The 26,559-nt window shown below is 40.8% G+C and overlaps 1 protein-coding gene across 50 annotated transcripts in view; it reads left to right on the top strand.

Annotated features, from left to right (window-relative positions):
• The window catches only part of ADD3 (adducin 3), a 202,744-nt gene that overhangs the window by 115,205 nt on the left and 60,980 nt on the right, over positions 1-26,559 (top strand). For all 50 annotated transcript variants that reach the window (XR_006292556.1, XR_006292553.1, XR_006292555.1 and 47 more), the window contains one exon: positions 24,602-24,825. Coding sequence is in view for 45 of the 50 variants with exons in the window: in XM_043552445.1 (XP_043408380.1) it covers positions 24,631-24,825 (195 nt within the window). In the remaining 5 variants the exon portion in view is untranslated. The remainder of the gene's footprint in view (positions 1-24,601; positions 24,826-26,559) is intronic.

The following is a 26,559-nucleotide window of genomic DNA, read 5'->3' as shown; positions in this document are numbered from 1 at the left end:
CACAAGGTCTGTGTGAAACAGGGATGGGCAAACTTTTTGGCCCAAGGGCCACATCTGGGTATGGAAATTGTATGGTGAGTCATGAATGCTCATGAAATTGGGATTGGGGTGTGGGAGGGGATGAGGGCTCTGGCAGGGAGTGTGGGTTCTGGGGTGGGGAGAAATGAGGATTTCAGGGTGCGGGAGGTGGCCCTGGGCTGGGATGGGGAGGATGAAGTGGGTGGGTGGGGGAGTGGGTGTTGAGGGTTCTAGCTGGGGGTGGGGAGTTTGAGGTGTAGGAGGGTGCTCTGGGCTGGGACCAGGGCTGGGGCAGGGAGTTGGGGTATGGGGGTGGGAGGGCTGCAGCAGGGGTTCAGGCTCTGGGGTGGGGCTGGGGATGAGGTGTTTATCTCACTTCCCTGCCACATGCCCCTTTCCCAGCTCCTTCTCAGGGACGACTCTCACGAGGAGATCCTTCATCAGGAGGTGAACTTTCTCCTCCAGAAGGGGGCAATAGAGCAGGTGCCATCCCAGCATCAAGTGAAGTGGTTCTAGTTCTCATGTTTCATAATTTCTAAGAAAAATGGAGGATGGAGACCAATTCTTAAGCTATGCCAACTAAAAGTTTTTATTTGCAAATCAAAATTTTGCATGGTAACACTGGCATCAATAATTGCCTCCTTGGAAGAGAGCACATGGTTCATGCCCTCAACAAGAAAGATGCTCACTTCTGTGGGACTGGTGAGTATCCACATTGAAGACTTCTCAAATTCATGGTAGAACAAGAGCACTACCAATTCAGGGTACTTCAATTCAGGCTGGTGACTACCAATTCAGGGTAGTACAAAAAGTAGTGGCCCAGATGAAATGCAGTGGTCATACAATCTTCCCATATCATGACAACTGCCTAATCATAAGCAGATCAAACCAGGAGGTCCAGTTGGCAACCCTATGCTTACTCCACTTTTGACATTGCTGAGAGTCTGTAAACAAAGAAAAGTCCCATGAGGACAATAGATTTCATAGGAGTGACCCTAAACCATCCTCCTGAAAAGCTTACCTCCCTGTAGACAGATTTTAGGCTATGAACAGCCTGGTAAACCAAGTCACCCTCAGACCTGAAACCACTATCAGGGTCTGCCTTTCAATAATAGACCACTTGGCTGCGTATACATACGTAACGCCATTCGCCAGACTACACATTTGTTGCCTGCGGGACTGGCTTCAATCTGTTTACTTTACCGGATAAGGACAACATGAATACTAAGGTAGCAATCTCAACCAAAAGTCAAAGCTCTCTCATATGGTGGACAAAACCAGACCAGGTGTGAGTGGGAGTCCCCTTTCTTCCATCCACCCTGATGTAACCACAATGATGGATGCATCCCTCCTGGTATGGGGGGGAGGGGGAGGGGTGTCTCGTATGGACAGTCGCACTACACAAGCTCCATGGTTTCCAAGGGAGGCCAGAATGCATATCAATCTGCTGGAGATGGTGGCAGTTCTCCTAGCTTACAACACATTCCTACAAGAACATAAGAACGGCTATACTGGGTCAAACCAAAGGTCCATCTAGCTCAGTATTCTGTCTTCCAACAGTGGCCAACGCCAGGTGCCCCAGACGGAATGAACAGAACAAGTAATCATCAAGTGATTCATCCCCTGTCACCCATTCCCGGCTTCTGGCAAACAGAGGCTGGAGGAACATAAGAATTCCTCCTCCTCATACAGTCCTGCCACATCCAAATAATGTCGGACAACTTGATAACTGTCTTTTTTTAATATAAAATAAAGAGTGGAGCAAGATCTCTTCCTCTGTGTATAGAGGCAGTGGACTTGTGGAACTGGTGCATGAAGAACCACATCATACTTTCTGTGATGTAGGTACCAGGTGTGCAGAATACTCTGGTGGACAATCTCAGCAAGCACTTCGCTGTAGACTGAGTGGGAAGTACACAATTTTATCTTGACCAAAATCTTCACTGAGTGGGGAACACCATGTTGGTACTTGTTAGTCTCCCAAACAAACAAGAAATTAAATCTTTACTACTCTGGATCAGGATTAGGCCAAGACTGCAAGGGTGATGCTTTTCTTTTCTCCTGGATGGACCATCCAAAGTATGTCTTTCCTCCCATCCCCTGCTACCTCGGGTTCTCCACAACAGGGCCAGTAGTGTTCTCATTGCACCCAATTCGCCCAGTCAGTTTTGGTTTCCAGACCTTCTGCAAATGTCACCCTGTCTTCTCATCTATATTTGACCTTTTCTGGATCTGTTAACTCAGGGCAAGGGCAGGATCAGACATTCCAACCCAGACTATCTTCATTTCATAATTTGGTGTTTGGATGGGAATCAAAACTGGAATGTTCATGTTCAGAGGCTGTCTGAACTATCCTAAATCACAGAAGAAAAATCTCCACTAGAAAATGCTATTTACGTAAATAGAGGTGTTTCTTTACTTGGTCACAATGGAATCCATTATTAGAATCAGCAAGTGTCCCTGTCACTTTAGACTATCTCCTGTCCCTCAAAATGTCAGAGCTTTCTTTTAGCTCATTGAAAGTCCACCTGGCAACATTCAGTGCCTTTCATCCTTTGGTGGAAAGCCACTCTATCTTTACTCGCCCTACTACTATTCAGTTCTTGGAAGGCCTCAAGACCTTCTTGAAAGGACCTTCCTGGCAGTTATGAAACACATCACCATGGGACCTCAACTTGGTACTATCAGCTCTAACTAGACCACTTTTTGAACCAATGGCCACGTGTTCCACATCTCTATGAAGGCTGCCTTCTTAGTTGCCATCACATCGGCCAGACAGAGGGGTAAACTGGAAGTACTCATAGCAGTCCCACTGTTCTCATATTTCTCCCTTCGTCTCCACCCAAAATTCACCCCCAAGGTCATTTCAGAATATCACACGAACCAGCCTATTCACTTACTGGTATTCTTCCCAAAGAGTCATTCTTCTTCGAGTGGTTGCTCACGTCAGTTCCATTCTAGGTGGGTGCGTGCGTGCCCACGTGCACGATTATCAGAGATTTTTGTCTTGGCAGTATCTATAGGGTCGGCAGTGGCGCCCCCTTGAGTGTCGCAGTCATGCGTCAGTATATAACGCGCCGCTGGCTCTACGCCCTCTCTATTCGTTCTTACCGCCCATGGTGATTAGTCGGAGCGCCTTTCCTTGCATAGCAAGGGCTAGCAGTTTTTTGTCTTTACTGACTTCATGCCTTAGGGCCTTGTAAATAGTTTTTTATAGCTATAGTAATTAGTGCTAAGTAGTTGTTGTTGTGTTTGTTTGTTTGTTAAGTGTAGTTAGTAGTTTAGAGTCCCAGTGGAGACTTCCCTCCAGGTGGGGCATGCCCTGCTCTCCGGGGTTTAAGCCCTGCGTGGACTGAAACAGGGCTATGCCTGTAAGTGACCCCCCCCTCCCCCCATAGCAGCTGCCTCAAGTGCTTGGGGGAATCACCTGTGAGAGATAAGTGCCATATTTGTAAAAATTTCGGCCCTGCACGCAGAAAGAGCAGGATATTCATTTACCGGCTCTCCTCTTGGGGTCCGCCCTCGGTCTGGCTTCAGTGCCATCCCACCAGGACTCACAACTGCTTCGGTGCACAGTGAGCCCCCGGCACTGGGCTCCTTCTGGCACCATTCCCAGTTGTCGGTGCCCCAAAAGAAGGTGAGGAAACACAGCTCCCCGGCACCAGGCAAGAAGGGCCATGGGTCATCAGGCAAGGGTCCCACTTCGGGCCACCCGGCCACTCTGGAGCCACTGGTTTGTGCCTTCCTGGTTGGGGCTAAAGCCCCTTAAAAGGTGGTCCACCAACTCCCAGGAGTGGCATGGGACCAAAATCCCTGACTGCACCAATGCCTTCACAAGCTCTCCCAGTGCTGAGAGAACAAAGGCCTCCGCCCACACTGCTGATGCAGCACTTGCCACAGGAATCGGCAAAGGCTCCCCACGAGGTCAAGCCAGCCTCTAAGACCCCTCGGGGGCAGTGGAGTGCTGCTGATCCCCCAAGACAAAGCAGTGGTCTCCACCTCCATGCCGCAGATCGCCTGAGTCATAGCCTAGATCCTTTGGGGCTTGCCCTCGGTCACCAGCACCGCGATCATGGTCCCTCCCATCCCAACGCGAATTGCCTAGAGGGAGATGCTGATCTCCGTACTACCGGAACCGTTCGCCCTCCCAACGGTAGTCCTCTTGGTGCAGGTCTGGGTTGCCTACCCTGTGGGAGTGCTCTCCGTCACATCTCTGGTCCCCCTGGCACCAGTCCCCTCAATACCAGCACCAATCCCCTAGCTCTGGGCACTGGTCAGCAGACAGACTCAGGCATCTGCGGCCCCACCATGGTCAATGGAAGGGGATTCCTCCAGCGCAGAAGGGCAGGTCAGCCCTTCGCCGAGACTCCACCAGCGTGAATGAGTACCTGAGGCCGCATCAACATCGGCACCGCCTTTGCAGCACAGCCAGTGGCCAGTGCAGTATCCTTATTGGAGCATATGGGGAATGCCAATCATGGCAATGCTCCCTTCACACCGCTTATCGGACTCCGCCTCATAGCAACAGCTGGCGACACCGGTGGCACTGGGCTTGGTGTATGAAGCATGCTCAGAGGTCGAGGCAGAAGAGACTGCACCCACCCCTAAGCCTCCCTCCCCCAGGGTGGAAGATGCCCCGGGGCCTCCCCCAATGGTACAGTCGTCATCTTCGTCCCCAGATGAGGTGATTGCAGGACCCTCAAGGGCCAGCCTGCCGGATGATTTTAAAGAACACCAGGCCCTGCTTCGACGGGTAGCCAAGGAAGTTGGAGTTGGAGGAAATGGCTGAGCAGGTGGACACCTTGTTTAACATCCTGTCAGGCTCTACCCCGGCCCATGTCGCACTACCAGTGCATGATGGTGTCCTCAAAATTGCCAAGGCCCTTTGGCAAACTCCTTCATCCATCCATCCCACCTTTAAAAGCGCCAAAAAGAAATACTTTTTCCCAACCAAAGAGTTTGAATACCTTTACACCCACCTTTCTCTCCCCCCCACCCCCAGGCTCACCGGTGGTCTCTGCGGCTAATGAAAAAGATAAACAAGGGCATGCCAGCTCAACTCCCAAAAATAGAGGCCAAAAAGTTGGAGCTGTTTCTGCTCATCTCCTAGGGAGATACAATTTCGACTTAGGATACTCCCGCCATAAGTTCAAGAGTCCCTCCACAGGGTTTGCCTCAGGAACGGCACACTGGTGAAAGAGGGCACCACGGAGGCTCGGTGTGCCCTCCAAATGGCATGGGACACAGCTGACTCAGCGGCTAGGGTGGTCGCGTCAGCAGTGGTTATGAGATTCAGCTCCTGACTTCGGACCACCGGCCTCTCCAAAGATATGCAGACCTCCATCCAAGACCCCCCCCCCCACCTCCATTCGATGGGATTGGTCTTTTTTCAGAGCAGATGGATGCAATGCTGCATGGGTTAAGACATTTGGGCCACTCTTTGCATGTTGGGCATATATACGCCGCCGTCTGCAAGAAAGCAGTTCCGGCTGCCGCCTAGGACTTGGCAGTCTTGTCTAGGGTCTGCAAGTAGAAGGGACAGGGATGTTAGTTTCAGCTGCTGCTGCCCTTCCTCCTCCTGCTCACCTGTGCAGCCCGGCCCAATGATGCACCCTGCGGGCCAGAAGCACTCGTTCTGAGGGTGCGGTCGAGAGTGATGCCCCAGTCACCTCCCAGGATCCACCCTCTTCTTTCCTCCACCGTCTTCATCCCTACCATTCGGCCTGGTTGCGGATCACCTCGGACCACTGGGTGCTGGAGATTTTTAAGAGCAGGTTAGACAAACACCTGTCAGGGGTTGTCTAGATAATACTTAATCCTTCAATGAGTGCAGGGGACTGAATCAGAGGACCTCTCAAGGTCCTTTCCAGTCCTATGATTCTATTCTATGACCAGAACATATTCATTCCCTGGACAGTACGAGGGCCCACTGTACGATCGCACAAGCAACTTCACCAGTAGCTGTTTGAGAAGTTCCAGTACTAGACCTTTGTAAGGTGGCTACCTGGAGTTCCATCCACATCTTTATGAAGAATTACTCTCTGGACCAGGCTTCCTCGTCAGATGCAGCTGTGGGAACAGCAGTGTTAAACGTTCATACCAACTGCATTCTCGCACCCTCCTCCTATTTGAATACTACTTATCAGTCACCAACATGTGGAATTACACATAGGGGCCGCCACTCAAAGAAGAAATGGAGGTTACTTACCTGCAATTGTAGGTTTTTCAAGATGTGTGGTCCCTATCTGTGTCTTGCTATCCACCTTTCTTCCCCTCCGCTTTGGATCCTATCTGATTTGCTGTAAAAGAAGGACCTGGAGAGGTATTAGTCCATGCCACCCTTTATTTCCTCAGTTTGGAGCATAAGAGAAGCAACTGCACATGTGTGGACCAACAGATACTACTTGCCCCAAATCTCTGATCTCACTCTAGTGCATGGAGAGCATGTGTACCCGTATGTGGAATACAGATAGGGACCACACATCTTGAAGAATCTCCAGTTGCAGGTAAGTAACCATTTCTAGTAATTGCCTGTTACACTCCCACTTGTTGTGTACTCCCTATTTTGTTCAACACTACAGTCAGTCCAGGTAGGATTAACTCTTCTAGATCAGCACCCAGTGGCAATTGTTGGGAGTTTTGCGTGCTTGTCATCCTTCAGTCTTAAGCCCTTAGAAAATTGAGCAGCTATGCTGTTTACTACAGAAATCAAGTATTCGTTGTACAACTACTTTTCATTTGCTAAGATTGTCCCACCAGCCTTAAATTTGTTTTCAGATTTTAATTCCTTCATATATTCTTGCATTAAATTTATGAAACTTTCCCCATGCAAGCCCAGATATATTAGATAATCTTTATCATAACAATGATACAACCTCTTACCAAAATATCTCGTTAAGATGGTTATCTGAGGAATTTTGGCAGCCGTAAGGTGGCTGTACATGCTTGAAAATTTAGCCCAGCATCCTTTGTCGTATGTCAGACTTTATTGCAGTATCTTGAAGAGCCTTGTAAAAATATGTACTACTTTATTTCCCCTGAAAAATATATTTTTTTTGTTTAGGATCTGTCTCTAAAAAAATGATTTCACAAATGGTCCTTATTTTAAACAAAAAGTATCCAGTATTTACAAGTACCCTGTGGTACAGATTGTTGAAAAGGCATGGTGTCAGAGTCTTGCATAATGACAGGCTTCAGAGTAGAGCTGTGTTAGTCTGTAAAAAGAAAAGGAGTACTTGTGGCACCTTAGAGGCTAACAAATGTATTAGAGCATAAGCTTTCATGAGCTACAGCTCACTTCATCGGATGCATACAGTGAAAATATAGTGGGGAGATTTTATATACACAGAGAACATGAAACAATGGATGTTACCATAGAGACTGTAACGAGTGAATATTAGAGATTCAGGAATTAAAGAAAAACATTTGTAATGATACCTTGAAAAGAATTAGGAAATGGAGTTTTTCTTTTTTTAAGAGACATTTAGTTCTCCCTTAAATTATTATGGACCAAATTCTGCCTTCAGATGTGTGCACGTCTACCATTTATTTCAGTCAGAATTACAGGCATCAGTTTATTATACTTTTTTTCTAGAGAGCTCTGCATGGCTTGTTGGATCATACATTAAAATCTAATGTATTGCATAGGGGCTCAATAACAAACTACGGTAGTTATCTTGGAGGCAGGTTTTTTTTTCTCCTCTGAAGAGAAATTCCATTGCTTTACTCATTAAATTTTTTCATCAGACTTGCAAAATTGCTTTTTTGTTGTAAATTGCCCAGGTATGTATCCAATTTTTAATCAGTCTCAAAGAAATGGACCACTTAAACCATTTCTAGTTTTTAAATGGATTTAATTTAACTGGAAGAAATTGCACTTCAATTTGGAAATATTAGTGTTTTGAGGCTATTTTTCCTGGTTATGTCTTAAACCTCTTCTATATATGAAGAAGGTTCTTTGTGATTTATAGATAAATAACTTCCTTAAAGCTTACAACATATTTGCAGTTGTGCTATTGTGTTTTACAAAAGGTCCATAAAGATTTTGTATAATCAGTTACATAAATAGAAATACCTGAGATATATTATTATAGGTGATATTTTCTGATATATCTCACCCTTTTGTTAAGAACTTCTAACTTAACATAACTGTTAGCTGATATGCTGTTGGGCCATCAGAAGGCCAAAGGACTACCCAATAGCCCTTGGTATTCTCTGTGATGGAATTAGGGAGAAAGGGTGTCTTTGCCCTCATCTCTAGTTATTTTTAATGCATTCCCTTTCCTGCCCCTTCTTCCAGTCATTTGGATGATTGTTTAAGATGAGGTACGCTGCACCTTAGCCTAATAAATTTTCATATGGCTTTAGTATTGGTCAGCAGCTCTACATAGTTGCTTCAGGAATCACACCTGAATGTGTTCTTTGTGACCAATTGTCTGCCTTGTGGAAGGTTATGACAATTTGAAGACAGTATGTAAGTAGTTTGCACAAACAGTCCAGACCAGACACAACGTTATGTGTTATCCCAGAGCAATCCTCCTCTCCTGCCAACAAAATTAAGTCTAGCTGCACATAAAACTGTTGTTGCCAGAATGCCATTTCTTTGTATATATTAATGAGCAAAAAAGGCGAGAAAAGGAAAAGTTGGAGCTCAAGAATATAACGTATATATCCTGTAATTCTACCTTTTCATCATGAAAATAGGCTAGTCTGAAAATTGTTTTGAATGCTCTCTATGTACAAATATTTTGAGGTTATATACATTATCTTTACCAGCGTAACTGATATGGGTCACCTCCTGAACCTGCAAAGCAATAAAAGCCTTTTCCACATTCCAAATACATTGTTTTGTCAGGCTTTTGGGGGATAAAGATCTATTCTGAATCTATTCATTTGAATTAATACAAAAATGAATATGGCTCAAATACACTGCAAACTTATCAGCAAGTTCCATGTAACTTAATGGCATGCCGATGCTTGTGAGGCAAGGGTTTTGTGGGCCATGTTTGGAGTGTTTTATATTTGTGATTTCTGGCTTTTGAGGTTAAATTGCAAATACATGGAAAAATATCAGTCAGTCCACATAGAGTGGAATTTAACAAGCTTCTTCTCATCTCTGTGTGGCTTCTTTGTAATCCCAATCCTGACCAGTTTTGAATAACTTCTAGCTAAGAAGGAGAATAAAACTGATGCAACAAGTAGAAATTTGGATGGTGCAACTACTATAATTTAAAAAACAAACAACCAAAAAAAATCCCAACCTGATAACGTTAAATATTTCTTTCCAATCTACATTCATTTGTATCCAAACTCGAAGTATTGCCCAGTGATCAAAACCAACAATTGTAAACTCCCATTCCCATCCCTTCCCAAAAATACAAACACAATGAACTGCCAAGCTAGGGACATACAGTTTCAAATACTAAAACCACCAATAAACCACCAACCGTCCTCCTTCCAACAGTCTTTAGCTTAACCCTTAAACCAGATTCTCTTTACAGGTTCTTCTTTGGAGTAGACAGTACTTTCTAAAAACATACAATGCACTCTCATTATTATGAAAGAAAAGCCTACGTCTTCCTTGATTTTATGTGACTACACACAGTCTCCCAAAATGCTTATGGAGCCTGTTATAAATGTGGCTTCTAGTTTGAGGTGTTCTTTTTTTTTCTAATAAAAAGACAACGGAAATCATTGGCAGGCAGCTGTCACCATCTATTCTACATACTGTAAATGATCTAAATTTTTTTTGCATGTTCTTGCTAAGGTGGACATCTCTAATTCTATGAAAAAAGTAAAAGCAATGTTAGATTTTTCCAGAAGTACAAAAAACAGATGCATGAATCAAATAATAGAGTAACATAGAAAAGATCAAGCATGCTTTCTTCTTCTGTAGAGCAGACTGTGGTATGTGCCCTCAAGCTTTGATGACAGAGCAATGTTTTCCTCCTTTATGCTGTAGCTAGAAATGTCATGTTTATCTGGGATAGGCTAACAAGGAGGCTGAAGTGAGTCGTTTCCAGGCTTAGCATGGGCATATGTTGCTTAAATCAAAATAAAAGTAAGAGTAACAGTGACTTTTTCACATAATAGAATAAATATTGAAACATTTCTACATATTTTTCTTTTCTGTTGGAAATTAGAAAACAAAATAACCTGGAATAATAGTTTAGGGAAGAACTCTTCAGCAGCAGTGACTGTGACTCTCTGTAGGTTTGAAAATGAGCAGGGGCCATCTGTTGTATTTGGTTAGAAATAATGAATTTGTTCAAAACCAATCCAACATTAGTGGTTTACAGTTTAAGGCAAACTTTTAATGTGCTTGGTTTGCTTTTCCTTGAGGAGAGACTGTGAAAGAGATCCTCTCTCCCCCTCATCTTGGCCCCCAGTAGTATATAAATGCAGTTTATACACTGCATGTAATAAAGGGTACCCATTTGTGCCACCCTGGCTTTTAGGATGATTATATCCCTAACACATGGTACAGGCTTCCCTTCAGCTATGTAGACATGCTTCTGTTTTTTTCTTTAAATTGAATAAGTCCAGGTGAGAGAGAAGACAGTTTAAATCACAGGGAAAAAGGTTTGTAAAGTGAAGCTAGTTTTGCATCCTGAAAAATGTTTGAACTCCCTGCAATGTCCAAAATGTTTTGGTTAGCGTGTCAGGCATGTAGCTTACGTGGTATGCTATTTGTGTGGCTCATTTGAGAGCATCTTTTGTTTTGCCCAGACGTGAGGGAGAATTACACGAGAAAACGAGATAATTCATGACTCTCACTGGAAAGCAATAGTAACTTTCACCTGGAGTGTTTAAAATGTGTGGGGAGGACAATATTATTACTTTTCCTTCTTATAGCTGATCGACTGTATCAGTCATTGTTTGTGTTCTAGCAAGGCTTCTAACAGTAAGCCTTCAGCAGTTGTTCAGAATTCAGGGATACATGTGCTCATTGGTTTGGGCTACTGATCATTCTGTATTCTCCATTCACTGCACTGGCTGCCTCTAAACTGATGATTTGACTTGAAATTGGCTTCCTTAAGAACTAGGTTAAATTATCTTCTATTATTGAGGCTTATGAGATTCCAGGACCCCCATTCAACTCTTAGTAGTATTTACATTTGTAATCACTTCTGTGGATGGTGTTGGAGAGGGGAAGAAACCAGGTCAAGCCCTCTAGTACAATGAATCAGTAGCTCAAAACTTTGGGATTCTTATGCACATTTATGTAAGTAGAACTTGATCCAGAACAAGAAGGGGTGGGGCTTTCTTAAGGCATCCTGTGTTGCTTCTGAACTTATTAGTTCAAGGGTTTTTTATTTTGTTTTTTTGCTTTTAAATAATTCGAGGAAACCTTTGAGGGTGTAAATCGACCACAGAAGAGGTAGTGTGTGTCCTATCATCAACCCTCAGGGATTCCACTAAGGAAGACAAATTTAATTTGCAATAAAAGGCTCAGTAGGAGTCTGGTAAAATATGGCTCTTACCTGGCCAACTGCTTCCTGTCCAGCAGTGCAGCCATGCACAGGAGCATTTGTGAGTACTTTTGAGCAACTACAAAACCCTCTGAGTGGAATCATTGGAGCATGTTGCCCTAGGAGAAGCAAGCCACCCACTTGCTGAGTCAAGAGAAATACATTGCACACCAGAATGTTGTTACTCCTACTTACCTAACGTTTTTGTTCTGTTTTATTGAGAAGGTAGCACAGTGTTGTTCACTGGATTCAACTGGCACAGGCTTAGGAATTTTATATTTTAATGTGTCGTATGTGTGTGACTTTTTGCCTTTTAAACAGGATGCTTCTGTTTACATAGTGAAGCAAGATGTTTTGAACTATGAAGTTATGTCAGTGGTTTTTGAGCAGTTATTAAATGTGTCAGCATGACCACTGTAAACTTTGTCTACTGTGGTTTGCAAGTTACCTATCAAAATCCCATTCTGTGTCTAAACATGCATCCCAATTTCAACAGCATCTTCTAAAGATCATAGAATCCTAGAAATGTAGGTCTGGAAGGGAACGTGAGAAGTTAAGTTCAGCCTCCTGCTCTGACGTAGGACCAGATAAACGTAGACCATCCCTTACCAGTATTTGTCCAACCAGTTTTTAAAAACCTCCAGTGTTTGGTATTTCACAGCCTCCCTTGGAAGACTATTCCAGATCTTAACTACCCTTCTAGTTAGAAAGATTTTCCTAATATCCGTTGATGCAGGTTAAGCCCTTTATCATAGAATCATAGAATATCAGGGTTGGAAGGGACCTCAGGAGGTCGTCTAGTTCAACCCCCTGCTCAAAGCAGGACCAATCCCCAGCTAAATCAAACTTACTTTCCTGGTGTTGTCCTTCCCCACTAAGTACAGGGCCTGTGCTTTCTTTTGGCATGTTGGTCAATATAAAAAGTATAAATGCAAAAAAACTGGTTTTTAAGTTTTTTTTGTTTGTTTGTTTTGTTTTCTCCTTTCTGCTGCATAACTCTGTCTCTGGAAGGAACGTTCCTCAGCGCAGCAGAAGGCTAGTGTAAATGCTCTGAGGCTGAGAGTTCCAAATGATCTACCCTGAAGGGGTGTATGGGGGTGAGCAAAGGTCACTGGATCTGCTTTGTAAAAATCTGCTGTCAGGGAACATATATGTAGGAGCACAAAAGGACTCAACACTGCACCTCTGCATCTTGCACTCAGGTAGGGGCATGGATTCAGACCCACTCAACCCTCATTGAGTTCCTTCCTCCAAAACCTGTTTTTTCTGATTTTGTGCTTGGAGGAATAAACTGCGTCTCTATAGAAGCAATGGATAGCATATTGATTAGAAAGGTTATACAACACATCATCAGATCTCTTTGGGTTCAGTGAGGGTTGTTCATTGCCTTCCTGGAAAATTCTTCACCACCTCGTCTGCTAAATTCTTGAAACACTCCAACTCACACATGAATAGATTTAAGTTCCATTAGGGCAAATATCCATTTTTACAAAATACTTATGTATTAACATGATTAAATTCACTATGGTCTTTCAGTTGGTGTTTTAAATTAGTATTTGTGTTAAAATATGTATCTACAAATAGTTGGTATTGTTAAAAAATATGTAGACTAAAATGCTTCACTCCAATATAGAGGACAAGTCCAAGTTCACCTGCACCACTCCAAACCAACCATTGGCTTGTGTATGACGATGGGTGGTGGTGCCAGCACTGGAGGTGGAGTTCAATTACCATGAAATAGTTGTGCCCCTACGGGAAGCTACAGGGTTTGGATCCAATAGCCCAAAAGTAATGTTTTAAACTACAATTAGAAACCTTGAATCATCCTTAACACTCCTGTTGTCACCTTTCCTTTTCTTATTCGTATGAGTTTAAGGGCGTATAATTATATGCTTTTTACCTTAAAATGTCTTAGCTTTTGCCTAGTTCTGTCACAAATGTAATGTTGTTTAAATATACAATTTTAAATATACAATTACTTTGTATTTAATATGTAATTCAGCTTCACAAGATTCTCAAAAATATGTTTCTATTTACAGAAACATGTTCCAATACCTGTTTGAAAAAAAGTGTGACATTTTACCAGCTTAAATTTAGATTTTTCATGAATTTTATTCATCTTATTTAAAATGTATAATACAGCAGTATTCAGAGGTCCCAATCAGGACTGGGGACCCATTGTGTGGAGTGCTGTATAAATACACATGAAGACACAATCCCTTTCCTGAAGAATTTATTATCTATGACTGTTGCAGTTTTATCTTTGCCACAGATTTCCAGTTAGAAATGACCTTTGTAGAATACACTGCTGGTTGGGTTTCCAAATCCCTTCTTTGGGAACATTTAAACAGTTGAGTTCTACCTCTAAACTATCAATAGGTGGCAGTGTTTAAAAAATCATTAGTGTTACCTTTAGTTGAGGCATGAGGTTGCTAAACTCGTAACTGTTAAAGGTCGGTATTGCTACTATGTTATGAAGAGGAGATGGTCCAGAAGTTTGGGCTATAAAAAGAATTGGCCACATATCGCAGTGTGCAAGATCAGTTGTTCATGTAAACGTTTGTAAAATGTACCAGTTGCTTCATGTCTGTCATTTGGGTTGCCCACCCGTCACAACTTTTGACCCTTCATTAAACCAAAGGAGCAGCTGTTTTTGCCATGATATTTCTAATGATAATCAAGACCACCATAAAATCAAAAAGACTTCTGATGTGATGTGGAATCAAATAGAAGCTTCCCTAAAACTGAAAGGAATACATCCAAGTAATGAAATAGAAGAACTTTTATTCTATTGTATCCTTCCCAGTTCAAAGTGGTGCCTTTTTAGGGGACATATGAAAATCTATAGGATGTTTGATTAACTACTGTAATAAATGCAATCCTTCCAGCATGCACAATCAGCATGCCAACTGTGCACATTCACATGAATATTAAAGCCCTCTCTTCTGCTACAGAGTGGACTTTGGAGTGAGCCTGAAAAACTTGATATTGCAAGAGGATGTTAGGAGGCCAGAAGATACTAGAGAGGATATATTTGTAAAACACAGAATTCTTGGCTTCTAAGAATGATGTTCATAATTAAAACCAAATGTATGGTAAAACATGTTTCTTGCACTTGTCATAGTTATATCTCAGTGGAATCTTAGATACATTTCACTGCCCATAAGAGTAAGGGAAATTGTTCTGTGACCATTTACAGATAGAACTGCAAAGACCGATAATGAATTATGTTCTGTTAAAAGTTGAATTAAAGTATATGACTGTTGTCTGTCACTGTAATTTTAGCTACATTCAATTATATAATGAAGTATTGTCAGGTTAGAAATACTACTTTTTAAAAGACTTATCTTTTAAATATTTTATAGAAGCTGAATGAAATTGAGTTAACTTACTCTTTCACTGGAGCCGTGTCCAAGACCCTTCTCAAACTAGATCAAGTTCAAAATCCTGGTCTGGATCTTATGTAGGCCTGTCTCTCCCGCTTTCCCTTTTTGCTGATGCTTGCTTTCCTATTTCACTCAGTTTGGACAATGAAAATAAGTTAGGTCGTGAGAACCAAAAATTGAAACTTTTGCAATGCTGCAATGTTTGTGTTGCCAAGACTGCATCAGAATCCTTAAATCCAAACAAAGAAAAACAGCTGTTTTTATTAAAATGTGAGTTATTAAAAATGTTTGAGAAGATATTTCTATTGGTTTGTTTTAAAAAGCTTTTCTAAAATGTACGTTTGGGGCTAGAACTACCTGACACTGTTCTGAGACTTTTCTTCAGCTTTAAATAAAAAAAAAAATCATGAAAGTTGCATGATCTATAATAAAGAGAGTACATAAGAAACCTAATTCCTTCCCTCAGATTTGACTATATCTATTAAATCAGTGACAATCCATCAAAATAGCAATAAGCCATTTTGGGAAAGGATTAAGGAAACTTGAACGTTGTTAATATTCAGTAAATATTTACGGAGATCATTGACAAATTCTGAATGTGAAATATTGAATCATAGTACTTCTGTTGCAGGGATCTCTGTGCTTTTACAGGGATGGGTAAGCATTATTATCCTCATTTACAGATGAGAAAACTCAAGGCATTGAGAGGCTAAATAGATTGCCCAAGGTCATGCAGAAAATCCACCACAGCCAGAGTAGATCCTGGCTCTTGTGAATCAGGCCCCTATTCAGGAAGGTACTTAATCATGTGTAATTTTAAGCATGTGAATAATCCTGTTGGAACAAATGGGATTACTCACATGTTTGAAGTTATTCCCATGCTTAAGTATCTTCCTTGCACAGAGCCTGTCTGCTCTTCCATGCTGCTTTAAAATGGTAATGTACTATAAATGTGCTTATTGTAATAAAATATTTCTTCAGTTATATTGGATTTATTTTTATTCTGCGAAATATAATGCCTAAGACTTAACATAGTGTTAGTAAAATGATCTTTAATGTTTGTTGGGCTTTAATGCTAGAAACCATTTATAAATAGTGAAATTTTATTCCATTCTGTACAAAATCAAGAGGTTAGGTTATCTAAATGCCTGCTGGAAATGGTGCAAGAGAATCCTGCATGAAAACAAATGGCACTGCTGACCCATCACATCTTTGCTTAACCTGTCAACAGTTTTATAAAGCAGAGGGAGTAGACTGCAGCACTCCTAAAAATGGTGCTGGAAACTAGTATTAGAAGACTTACCATTTGATTAATGGACATTTTGTAACCATTCATGCCACACTGTTTGTCAGATTCTTTTGTTTGCTTAGCAGAGCAAACTTGAGAGTTTAGCTGTTCAGTATTTGAGCCTTAGCAGATTTCTCTTCACACTGCCATAGTTTGACCACTTCTTTTCCCAAGCTATCCCAAAGTCGTCTCCATGCTTTATTCTGCAATTAAAATAATAATCTTTTGTTGACATCGGTGGTGGTGGTGTTGTATAGAAATGAATGATAGAAATCTAGTATTAGGATTTCACTGCACAATCACCTACAGTAGGGAAGAAAAGACAGGCTTAGTAAGAGAAAAATGTTCAAAAATCATGTAACAGTCACAGAAAAGAGAAAATGGCACTCAATAAAAGTGTAGTAAAAACTGTTATACTGTGAACTTGAAAGGGGATGACGGTAGGAAGAACAGAAGAAAACGGTACAAGAGAATAGTAGCAGTGTTGTATGCATTATTGCGAATTACAGTTCTAAATGAAGTTTGTAAGTTAGAAAGAAATTAATCTGTTTACCTTTTTAGATGCTTTTAAGCTTCTAGAGAGATGCATTTGAAAATTTGCATTCAAAACAACACTGTGGTATCTACAGTTATTACATAGCAACAATCATCCTAGCATCTAAGCACGGACATTAATAATCAGACATGGCTCTTAGAGTGCAGTCTGCATACACAAATTATTTTCAAATTATTGTCTGTTTTTTCTTGTAATATCCACTGTGTGCCAGGTGCTTTCCAAAAATAAAAGAAGGCAAGGTACCTGCCGAAAAGAGAAAATATTTTTTTTAAAAAAAAGATAAAATATAATGAAAGGGAAACAACAAATTAGTGAGGTAGCCATGTTGTGACTGGCCACTTCCTGTTAACATACAGCTTTAACAACCCAATTTGTTTTAATAGGTCATCTTGAATTACCATGGTGTAAGGATCATTGTAGTCCATTGTGATAGAGGGAGGTGTTCGGTAGCAACAAAGAAGGCACAGAGATGTTTGTGGAGTGGACAGATCTGTTGTGGCTTGAATCTTGGAACTTCCCCTTCCCCCTCCTCTGTTGATATTATCCACGCTCACCCATTTCTCACCACAAGATTGTATTGTTCAATTCTCTCTTCACTGCACGAATACCTGTTTTACTTCCGTATGCTTATGCATTTCAGCTTTCCTTCCTCATCTCTGCAGTAATTTTGCCTATATGACTGTCTGTCCTAATCTCCTAAGTGTTTTATATAAGAATGGCCATGCTGGGTCAGATCAATCAAACATCTAGCCCAGTATCCTGTCTTCTGACAGTGACCAATACCAGGTGTTTCAGAGGGAATGAACAGAGCAATTATCAAGTAATCTATTCCCTGTCATCTGCTCCAGCTTCTGGCAGTTGCAGGCTTAGAATGTCCAGGGCATGGGCCGCCATCCCTGATCATCTTGGCTAATACCCTTTGATGGAGCTGTCAGGGTTCCTTCCCCTCTCTGAACTCTAGGGTACAAATGTGGGGAGTTGCATGAAAGACCCCTTAGCTTATTCTTACCAGCTTAGGTTAAAAACTTCCCCAAGGTACAAACTTTGCCTTGTCCTTGAACCCTATGCTGCCACCACCAAACGTTTTAAACAAAGAACAGGGAAGGAGCCCACTTGGAGACGTCTTCCCCCAAAATATCCCCCCAAGCCCTAAATACCCCCTTTCTTGGGGAGGCTTGAGAATAATATCCTAACCAATTGGTTACAAAATCATCAAAGACCCAAACCCCTGGATCTTGGAACAATGGAAAAACCAGTCAGGTTCTTAAAAGAAAGGTAAAAATCATCTGTAAAAGCAAGATGAAAATACTTTACAGGGTATTCAGATTCAAAACACAGAGGATCCCCCTCTGGGCAAAACCTGAAAGTTACAGAAAACAGGAATAAACCTCCCTCTTAACACAGGGAAAATTCACATAAAACAAAAGATAAACTAATCCGCCTTGCCTGGCTTACCTATGCTGGTTGCAATGTTGGAGAAGATGGATTTCTGTCTGGCCTCTCTGTCCCAAGAGAGAACAACCACATAAACAAAAAGCACAAACAAAAGCCTTCCCCCCTCCAAGATTTGAAAGTATCTTGTCCCCTTATTGGTCCTTTAGGTCAGGTGCCAGTCAGGTTAGCTGAGCTTCTTAACCCTTTACAGGTAACAGGATGTTGCCTCTGGCCAGGAGGGATTTTATAGCACTGTATACAGAAAGGTGGTTACCCTTCCCTTTATATTTATGACAGGAGCTATCCTCCATGAACTTACCTAATTCTTTTTTGAACCCAGTTATACTTTTGGCTTTCACAGCATCCTTGAATTCCACAGGTTGACTGTGTATTGTGTGAAGAAGCACTTCCCTTTGTTTTAAACCTGTTGCCTATTTATTTCACTGGGTGACCCAGGGTTCTTGTGTTATGTGAAGGGGTAAATAACATTTTCTCCACACTATTCATGATATTGTAGACCTCTATCGTATCCCCCCTTAGTAGTTTCTTTTCCAAGCTGAACAGTCCCAGTTTATACACCCCAATCATCTTTGTTGCCCTTCTCTGTACCTTTTCCGATTCTATTCTATATTTTTTGAGATGGGGTGCCCAGAAGTGCATGCAGTACTCAAAGTTTGGGTGCATCACGAATTTATACAATAACATTATGATTAGGGCTGTCAATTAATCGCAGTTAATTCACATTAATTGCAATTAATTGCAGTTTTAATTGCACTGTTAGACAATAGAATACTAATTGAAATTTATTAAACATTTTTGGATGTTCTTCTACATTTTCAAATATATTGATTTCAATTACAACACAGAACACAAGATGTACAGTTCTCACTTTATATTTTTATTACAAATATTTGCACTGTAAAAATGATAAACAAAATAAATGGTATTTTTCAGTTCACCTCATACAAGTACCATAGTGCAATCTCTTTATCATGAAAGGGCAACTTACAAATGTAGATTTTTTTTAGTGGGAGTTGTGCTGCTAAATCCCCAGGTGTTGCTCTGAAAATGTGGCCTAGCAGTAACTGCACCTGCAATGGATTGTTTCTATTGCTGAGGTAAAGTGACAGGCACTGGATCCACCACAGAGTGTCTCTCTCAAAAGACTAAGAATTTCACACCCTCAATTAAAGGGGCAGATATCCTTCTCATATCCACTAAAGTCAGTTCAGTGTTATCTGGCTTGAACCACAGCTAGCTAGCCCTGGTCTGTGCCCCAGTTTCAAGCAGACACTGAGTAAGTCATTCAGTCTAGCCTCTAAAGTAAATTTACTTAAGTTACTGTTCTTATTTTCAGGGTAGATTGTCCTGCTAGTTACAATTAAGACAGATAATTCAATTGCTCTTTACGGTAAAGTAACAGTGGTTCAAATACTTAAAAATTGGACCTGGAGAGCTGTATTTTTGTGTTATTAATGCTCTCATTACTTAGAAAAAAGTGTAAACTGTCATACAGTGTCTGGTCTGTTTTAAAGTGGAGTTTCAAAGGCGAGGAAAATTATTCCATCAACTCAGTCTAAGTGGAAAAGAACTATAGGAGATGGATCAAAAGTGTAGTACTATATTAAGCTATTCTGTTGGTAACCCTCAGGCATTAGTTTGCCTCGATTTACTTTTATGAAACCAGATTTAGGTATACATTTTCTGCAAAATATTTGTGGAATTATGTTAGTCTGTATTTATTATATATTGGCTAAAGCAGATCTACTTTTGAACAAATGGTAACCTCCCTCTAATATTTCATGGATCTTTCCAATTCCACAAATGATTTGGGAAAGAGATGATGCTTGGACATGTAACTTATTTGTCTTGTTGATGTACAAGAGATTTGGTGGTGGCAGAACAGACCTGCTGTAACCTGAGAGAAATCACATCACCTTACTGTTGGAAAGAGATTTAGTTCTCAGTTAATTTTTTTCTCTTGGTAAGGAAATCAAAGACTTATTGAATTCTGTTCCTTTGCTTAATTAGATTTTGTTATGCTCTGGAACAAAGCTAATTATAAGGCATAAATCACCATTATGGTTAATAATCAGTCAGATTGGATGTTTAATCTCAAAGCACTTTCAAATGAAATCCAAAGGCTTCAGTAATAGCAGTGGTTAATTTGGGGTACTGAAAAATTTCAGAGTGGGGTTTTTGCTACATGGTGGAAGTGAAGGTGCCTAATGGTAATGAACAGTTTGATTCAGAAATTTGTTCTACTAGTGTCCTAAAAGGAAGAGTTAAGTCTGAATATTTTCTTGTAGGTCAGTTGATTTGGCATGTCCCCTGTAACTCCTGTCATTTCCAAATGCCACAATTGACTTTCCTGAAGTCCACGCTTCTTGTGTTCACCCACAAGGCACTGTCTTTGGTGAGAGAAATTTTCCATGTGTCTTAATCTCTTGATTTCAGTCTTCCTCTTCCACACCTCTGTTTATGTCTTACCTCTTCTCTCTTCTTACCACCAACCTCTTTGTCCACAAATTGCTTCTAGTATTTAATACAATTATTACTAACAGTTATTCCAGGTAAGACAGTGGACCACGCTATTCTGGGAGATAAAATCTACAAAGTATCAGACTGGGAATGTGTGACGAAGGCTCAGTCTTGCAGCCTGAAATGAACTTTCTGTTGTATGTAATTAATTGAGAGAGTTTTTATTGTATAAAGCTTCATTTTCAGTGGAAAAGTCTGTATTGTAGTAATAAAGTTAAAACACACTCTTAAGTTTCCAGTCCAAGACAGATAGAAGCAAAACAGGAAATCCAGTGGAAATGGAGTGAGGAGGCCACACAGAGAAGTAATACAGCCACGTAAGAGCATCCTCCCCCTCCCCGCACCCCAAACACACACACAGGCATCTCTCTTCCTTCTCTTTCAACACAGGAATTCAGCTCCATGTGAATGAGGACATAACTAAATGGAAGGGAGGTAGAGCAGATGTTAGCCGACTCTGACTTTCTCCAACCCCACCCCACCCTTCAAATCCAACCAACCAACCAACAAGAGTTTTATCTTATACCAATAAGAATTCAGGTGTTGGAAAAGCCAGATGCCTTGGGTATCTAAGTGAGTACAACCCACAGAGGGTAGGGATACACACTTTCAGGTTTGATCCTTGAGTCCATTTGTTGTTACTGTCCTTTCTTGATCCAGTGGCAGGTTGCTATTTATGTAGGCAATGCTGTCTCTGCCATTTCTCTCCTTTTTTCCCTGTGTTGCTCTATACCAGTGGCTCTCAACCTTTCCAGACTACTCTACCCCTTTCAGGAGTCTGATTTGTCTTGTTTACCCCAGGTTTCACCTCACTTAAGAACTACTTGCTTACAAAATCAGATTTAAAAATACAAAAGAGTCACAGCACACTATTACTGAAAAATGGCTTGCTTACTTATTTTTACCATATAATTATAAAAAAAATAAATTGGAATATACATATTGTACTTACATTTCAGCATATAGTGTATATAGAGCAGGATAAACAAGTCATTGTATGAAATTTTAGTTTGCACTGACTTTGCTAGTGCTTTTTATGTAGCGTGTTGTAAAACGAGGGAAATATCTAGATGAACTGATGTACCCCATTTACCCAACTTGGGCAGCATAGCATGAACAGGAAACAGATTAGCTAACACTATTCTGAGAGGTACTTAACACCACTTTCCTTTTTTCCTGACCACCAGTGGAAGGGCCAGGAACCAATAGCAGCACAGCAACTGAGCTGACCTTGCTGCTGGTTGGGTTAAGGACCCTTATATAAGCACAGAGAGAGAGAACCCCCTCATGCAGCTTGCCCAGTGATTCATGTAGCTTGGGTCTGGGTTTCCTGCAAGTCCCCAACCTTTATATCCTCACCAGCCCTGTGCTAAAGGGGAGAGGATGAGGCCGTCATAGAGATCCAAAAACCATGCATGTTTTTCAGTGTGTCTGTCTGCACTTTTTTATTCAAGATGGGAAAAGAGGAATTACTACTTTATATTTCCAAAGCATCTGTCAAACTGGATAATGTAGGAGCCTTTCCTTTCACCACTGGAAGATAGCCATCTCTGTGGGTGGAATGTGGGAGATGTTTAAGAGTGAAAAGCAACCTCACACAAGTTTAGGACAAGGTATGAAGTCAGTTGTATTGTGCAGTTTAAAATGCAAGCAGAATGTAATTTGCCCAAATGTCTATTTGGGTAAATTATGAAATACTGAGATTAACTTGCCTACTCTGTGAAAAATGCCACGGGATATTTAGTAACCACAGGTGTTCAGGCCTTCAATTTTATATCCATGTGAAAAATGGCACCTCCAGTACCATGTGGAGAGTATTTATCTGTTAGAGACTCGGAAGGAAGAGTGACAACTATTAAGTCAAAAATGACATGTCATGCAGCTGTCTGTTTGAGGTCTCCCATCTAAGTTATGGCCTGAAATGATATGGCTGCAGGCACTGTACACAGATAGTGCATATGTCTAGTTGGAGTTCCAAGGTTTAAATATTACACCTTTATTGACTAGGCAACATATTAGAGAGAAAGGAAGGGGAGTGAAGAAAAAAGTGAAGTTTCCCGCAATTAGAAAATATCTCTTGGGAAATCTAGGTATTGCCAGTAACGTATTTGATTCTTTTCTTTTTACAGATGACTAGACTTTACTGTCACCACAAGAATGTATTGTAAAGTAACAGACTAGAACTAATTATATCCCATAGACTTTTTAAAAAGTTAAAGTATGATGTGTGTGCTCAATTTTTTTCTGAGACCAGCCAAGTGAATTAGCAGCAGAGCAACAATTTGCTACTTGGTTACCAGGGTGCAGGAGCATTTTAGGAAATCTAATTCTTGTGGATGTGCAGCTCATGGGAAGAAAAAAGCAAGCACAGAGCAAGATTTATAGTTTGCCACTCTTTCAAGATAGGCTGTTGCAAGCCAATTTACAGAATAGCTTTGGAGGTGGTCTCTGAGGCTAGTTGGTTGGCCAAAGCATGAGTTCAGCAATTTTGGATCTGTAATAGAAAAAATACGAGGGAGCAGATCCTCAGCCGGGGATCTGCCCCAGAGTGTGAGTCTAGAGAATCTGATGTAAATCTGTTGTAGTTAACTTTGTGTTGTGGAAGGGATTAAACCCATATTTTGAGAGGGAGCCTACTGTGTATTTTTTTTAATCCTCTATTTATCTAGCACGAATAGAATACATAAGGATTTTTTGAAATGTTAGTTTCTTTTCCTGAACAAGAGGACAGAGAAGCTGAAATGCGATGAATACCTAGTTCATTGTAAGCCAGTTTGTGCCCTTGCACTTGTCACAAGTCCCCACATCCCTCTATTTCAATAATCTCAATCATGAAAGCTGGAGTTATTTCTTCAGAAATAACGCAAAACTGAAAAAAAATCACTGAGTCCTCTCCAGCTTGAAGAATAAGATTCCTGAGTTTGTGTCTGAACCTGGATCTCCATGAGTGGTGATTCAGATTTCTGCTTAAGACCAGTTCTACAACATTTTCACAGATACTCTTTTGAGGCTTTTAAAATCATATTTTAAAATCAAGCCTACATGAGGTTTTTTCCCAATATAATTTATCAAATTTCAGCTTGGGCAAGAAAGTATCTTATAACAACACACAAGTGGAAGAAAATTAGCACTGTGTATTTATTTTTAGTGAATATTAAAGCTGCAGTCCTGGGAAACTGATCACATGATCTCCCCCCCAGTTTCTTAACAGTTTTTGATTAGTCTTCTCAGGGTTGAGGCACCATTTTGGGGGCTGTTGAGATCTGCTGAGAATCTTTAATGCGACCAGAGCTTAATCTTCCCTCTGAAGTTACAGGATGGTTTGGAAATGCTGTAATTGAGAAATGCCCTTACTTCCTTAGTTAAAGTTAGGCAGTGAGCTATGAGCATATAATTGTGTTGTATACAAAGGGTCCAGTATTGTAATAGGATTTAGCAGAAGTTCAATGTGTCAGAAAGTGGAATTACACAGGATGGTGGGCTGGGGGTCAGAGAGTGAATGGATTTTTATAAAATGTTGAGGGGGAGATTTGTCATAAAGTGCATTATGAATATTCTCAACATTAACACTTGTTTTGTTGAAATGACTGGTGCGTTTTAAAAATTTGAATCAGAATGATTGATGATGATAAAGTCATAACTGAGGACTTTAAAGGGCTTTTAAATAAATAAATGAATAAATGGTTGTGTTATATAACTTCTGTTTTGTGTGTGAATTTTTAGGTACACAGCTCCTCCCAACCCTGACACCCCAATTGCTAATTGTGAAGTTGCTGCATTTTAAGCAATTGTCATTTGTCGTCTTGCTGGGGAGGAGAGAAGATTGTATTTGTCCAGTTTTGTAAGGACTATTTGTTGTCTTGTTTTTAAATGGCATTAATTCTCTCCTGGCCTCTTATTGTTCCAGGTGACGAGCATAATCTGCAGTATTGAAGCATGAGTGCTGATGCCAGTCAGGGGGTGATCACCACCCCTCCCCCTCCCAGCATGCCTCACAAAGAGAGGTATTTTGACCGCATCAATGAAAATGACCCAGAGTACATCCGTGAGAGAAACATGTCTCCTGATCTGAGACAAGACTTCAACATGATGGAGCAAAGGAAGAGGGTCACTCAGATACTGCAGAGTCCCGTGAGTAGGATTAAGGAAACAAAAGATTCCCCCTCCCTCCCCCCTTCCAGAGATTAACTCAAAAACAAAACAGCACAAAACAGAACTTGAGACTGCATCACAGCTAGAGGGCCATGAAGCTTTTCATAAGAACAATTAATAGACACTTAGGTTATACAACATTTTGTTTGCATAGTTTTAGTGTATGAACAAACTGCCCATTACTGGTTTTCAAATGATGTTTTCATGGTGTAATGCTTCATTAAAGAAGTACAAAAGTAGCTAGCCAGCTACAAGGCACTTGATTAAAACTTAAAAGCAGGGAAGAGAGTGACAGAGTCACTGGCCAAATGTGAACAAACTAAGACATTTATACGCAGATCTGCATTCCAATTTTATTTTGAATATTTGACTTATCAGTTGTATCAGCAACACTCTTACCTTTAAAAAAATTTTTTTTTTTAAATTGTGCTTTCGAGGTGTGTTTAAAAGCTAAATTGTTCTTTGGGTACTTGGAAGGAGTAATGTGCATACTTTACACCACCAGCATTCATGTACACCTCATGTAAATTCAGCACTTGTACCACTGGCATATAGGTCTGTTAATTCCATCAAAAGTCCTGGGGGGGGGGGGGGGGGGGGGAGGGCGAGGGGGAAGGGGAAGGTCTCCATAACCCCTTGATGGAGTTAGTCTTAATTTATGTACTGTTTGGCATTAAGCTATCGAGTACTCTTGAAAATCCATGGCATGTCTGAAAATAGTAGAGGTGTCAAAAATATTCTGAAGCAATTTTTCTCTTTTGAATTTGTTTTCTTTTCTCATCTGTTTTTCTATAATTTGGGGGGGGGTAGAATTTTAATTTGATGTTTTTCCATGCATAATAAGATTGCAAACAGTGGTTAGTAATCACCATATTATAAGGAGTACTTGTGGCACCTTAGAGACTAACAAATTTATTAGAGCATAAGCTTTTGTGAGCTACAGCTCACTTCATCAGATGCATTCTTGCATCAGATGCATTCTTCTTTTTGCGAATACAGACTAACACGGCTGCTACTCTGAAACCCACCATATTATAGACACTCATGAATAATAGGATTGATCACTAAAATGTTACCTTGGAGTGCTTTTCAGATTCTGAATATAGATTTGAATCTACATGTTCAAACCCCATGACTCAGGAATTTATTATGTTCAAGTAACTTTGTGCAACTTTAATTTTGCAACCAAACTATTCAGTGTTCAGGAAATACTTTAAGGGAGTAATGCATAATCATACTAAGTTGTTAGAAAAATAATTCAGTTCTCAAAGATAATGATTGGACTCTGACCTATACTACTAAACTATTCACAAAGGAGGGGAAGTGGATATCCCAAATTCTTAAAACAATCAGAACAAACTCACCAAATTTTCAGCTGATTGAGAGGCATAAAATGAGATTGCAATAAATTACACTGCGTCAATATGGTTTCTTACAGTGTTCTTTTATTAATTTAAATGCAGAAAAAGTGCTGAATTTCATAGGCACAACTGGCCTTAGCCTTATTGGATGAAAGATTGTTTTCCAATTTGCCAAATGTAATCAACTCCTGTTTATTGTGATCATGCTACTTTTGATATGCAAGGTCAGCCTGAGGATTTAGGGAGGGTGGGAGAGATGGTACTCCCAAGTTTAGCTGACTTGTTTAATAGAAAATTGGAAGACACAGGAACCTAGAGGTTACTATCTGCCTCCTGCTGTGGGAGAAGCTGA

This window comes from Chelonia mydas, chromosome 7 (assembly GCF_015237465.2).
Source record: "Chelonia mydas isolate rCheMyd1 chromosome 7, rCheMyd1.pri.v2, whole genome shotgun sequence".
Classification (NCBI taxonomy): domain Eukaryota; kingdom Metazoa; phylum Chordata; order Testudines; family Cheloniidae; genus Chelonia; species Chelonia mydas.
The sequence above is the reverse complement of the archived record's forward strand: the minus strand, read 5'-3'. Positions and strand labels throughout refer to the sequence as shown.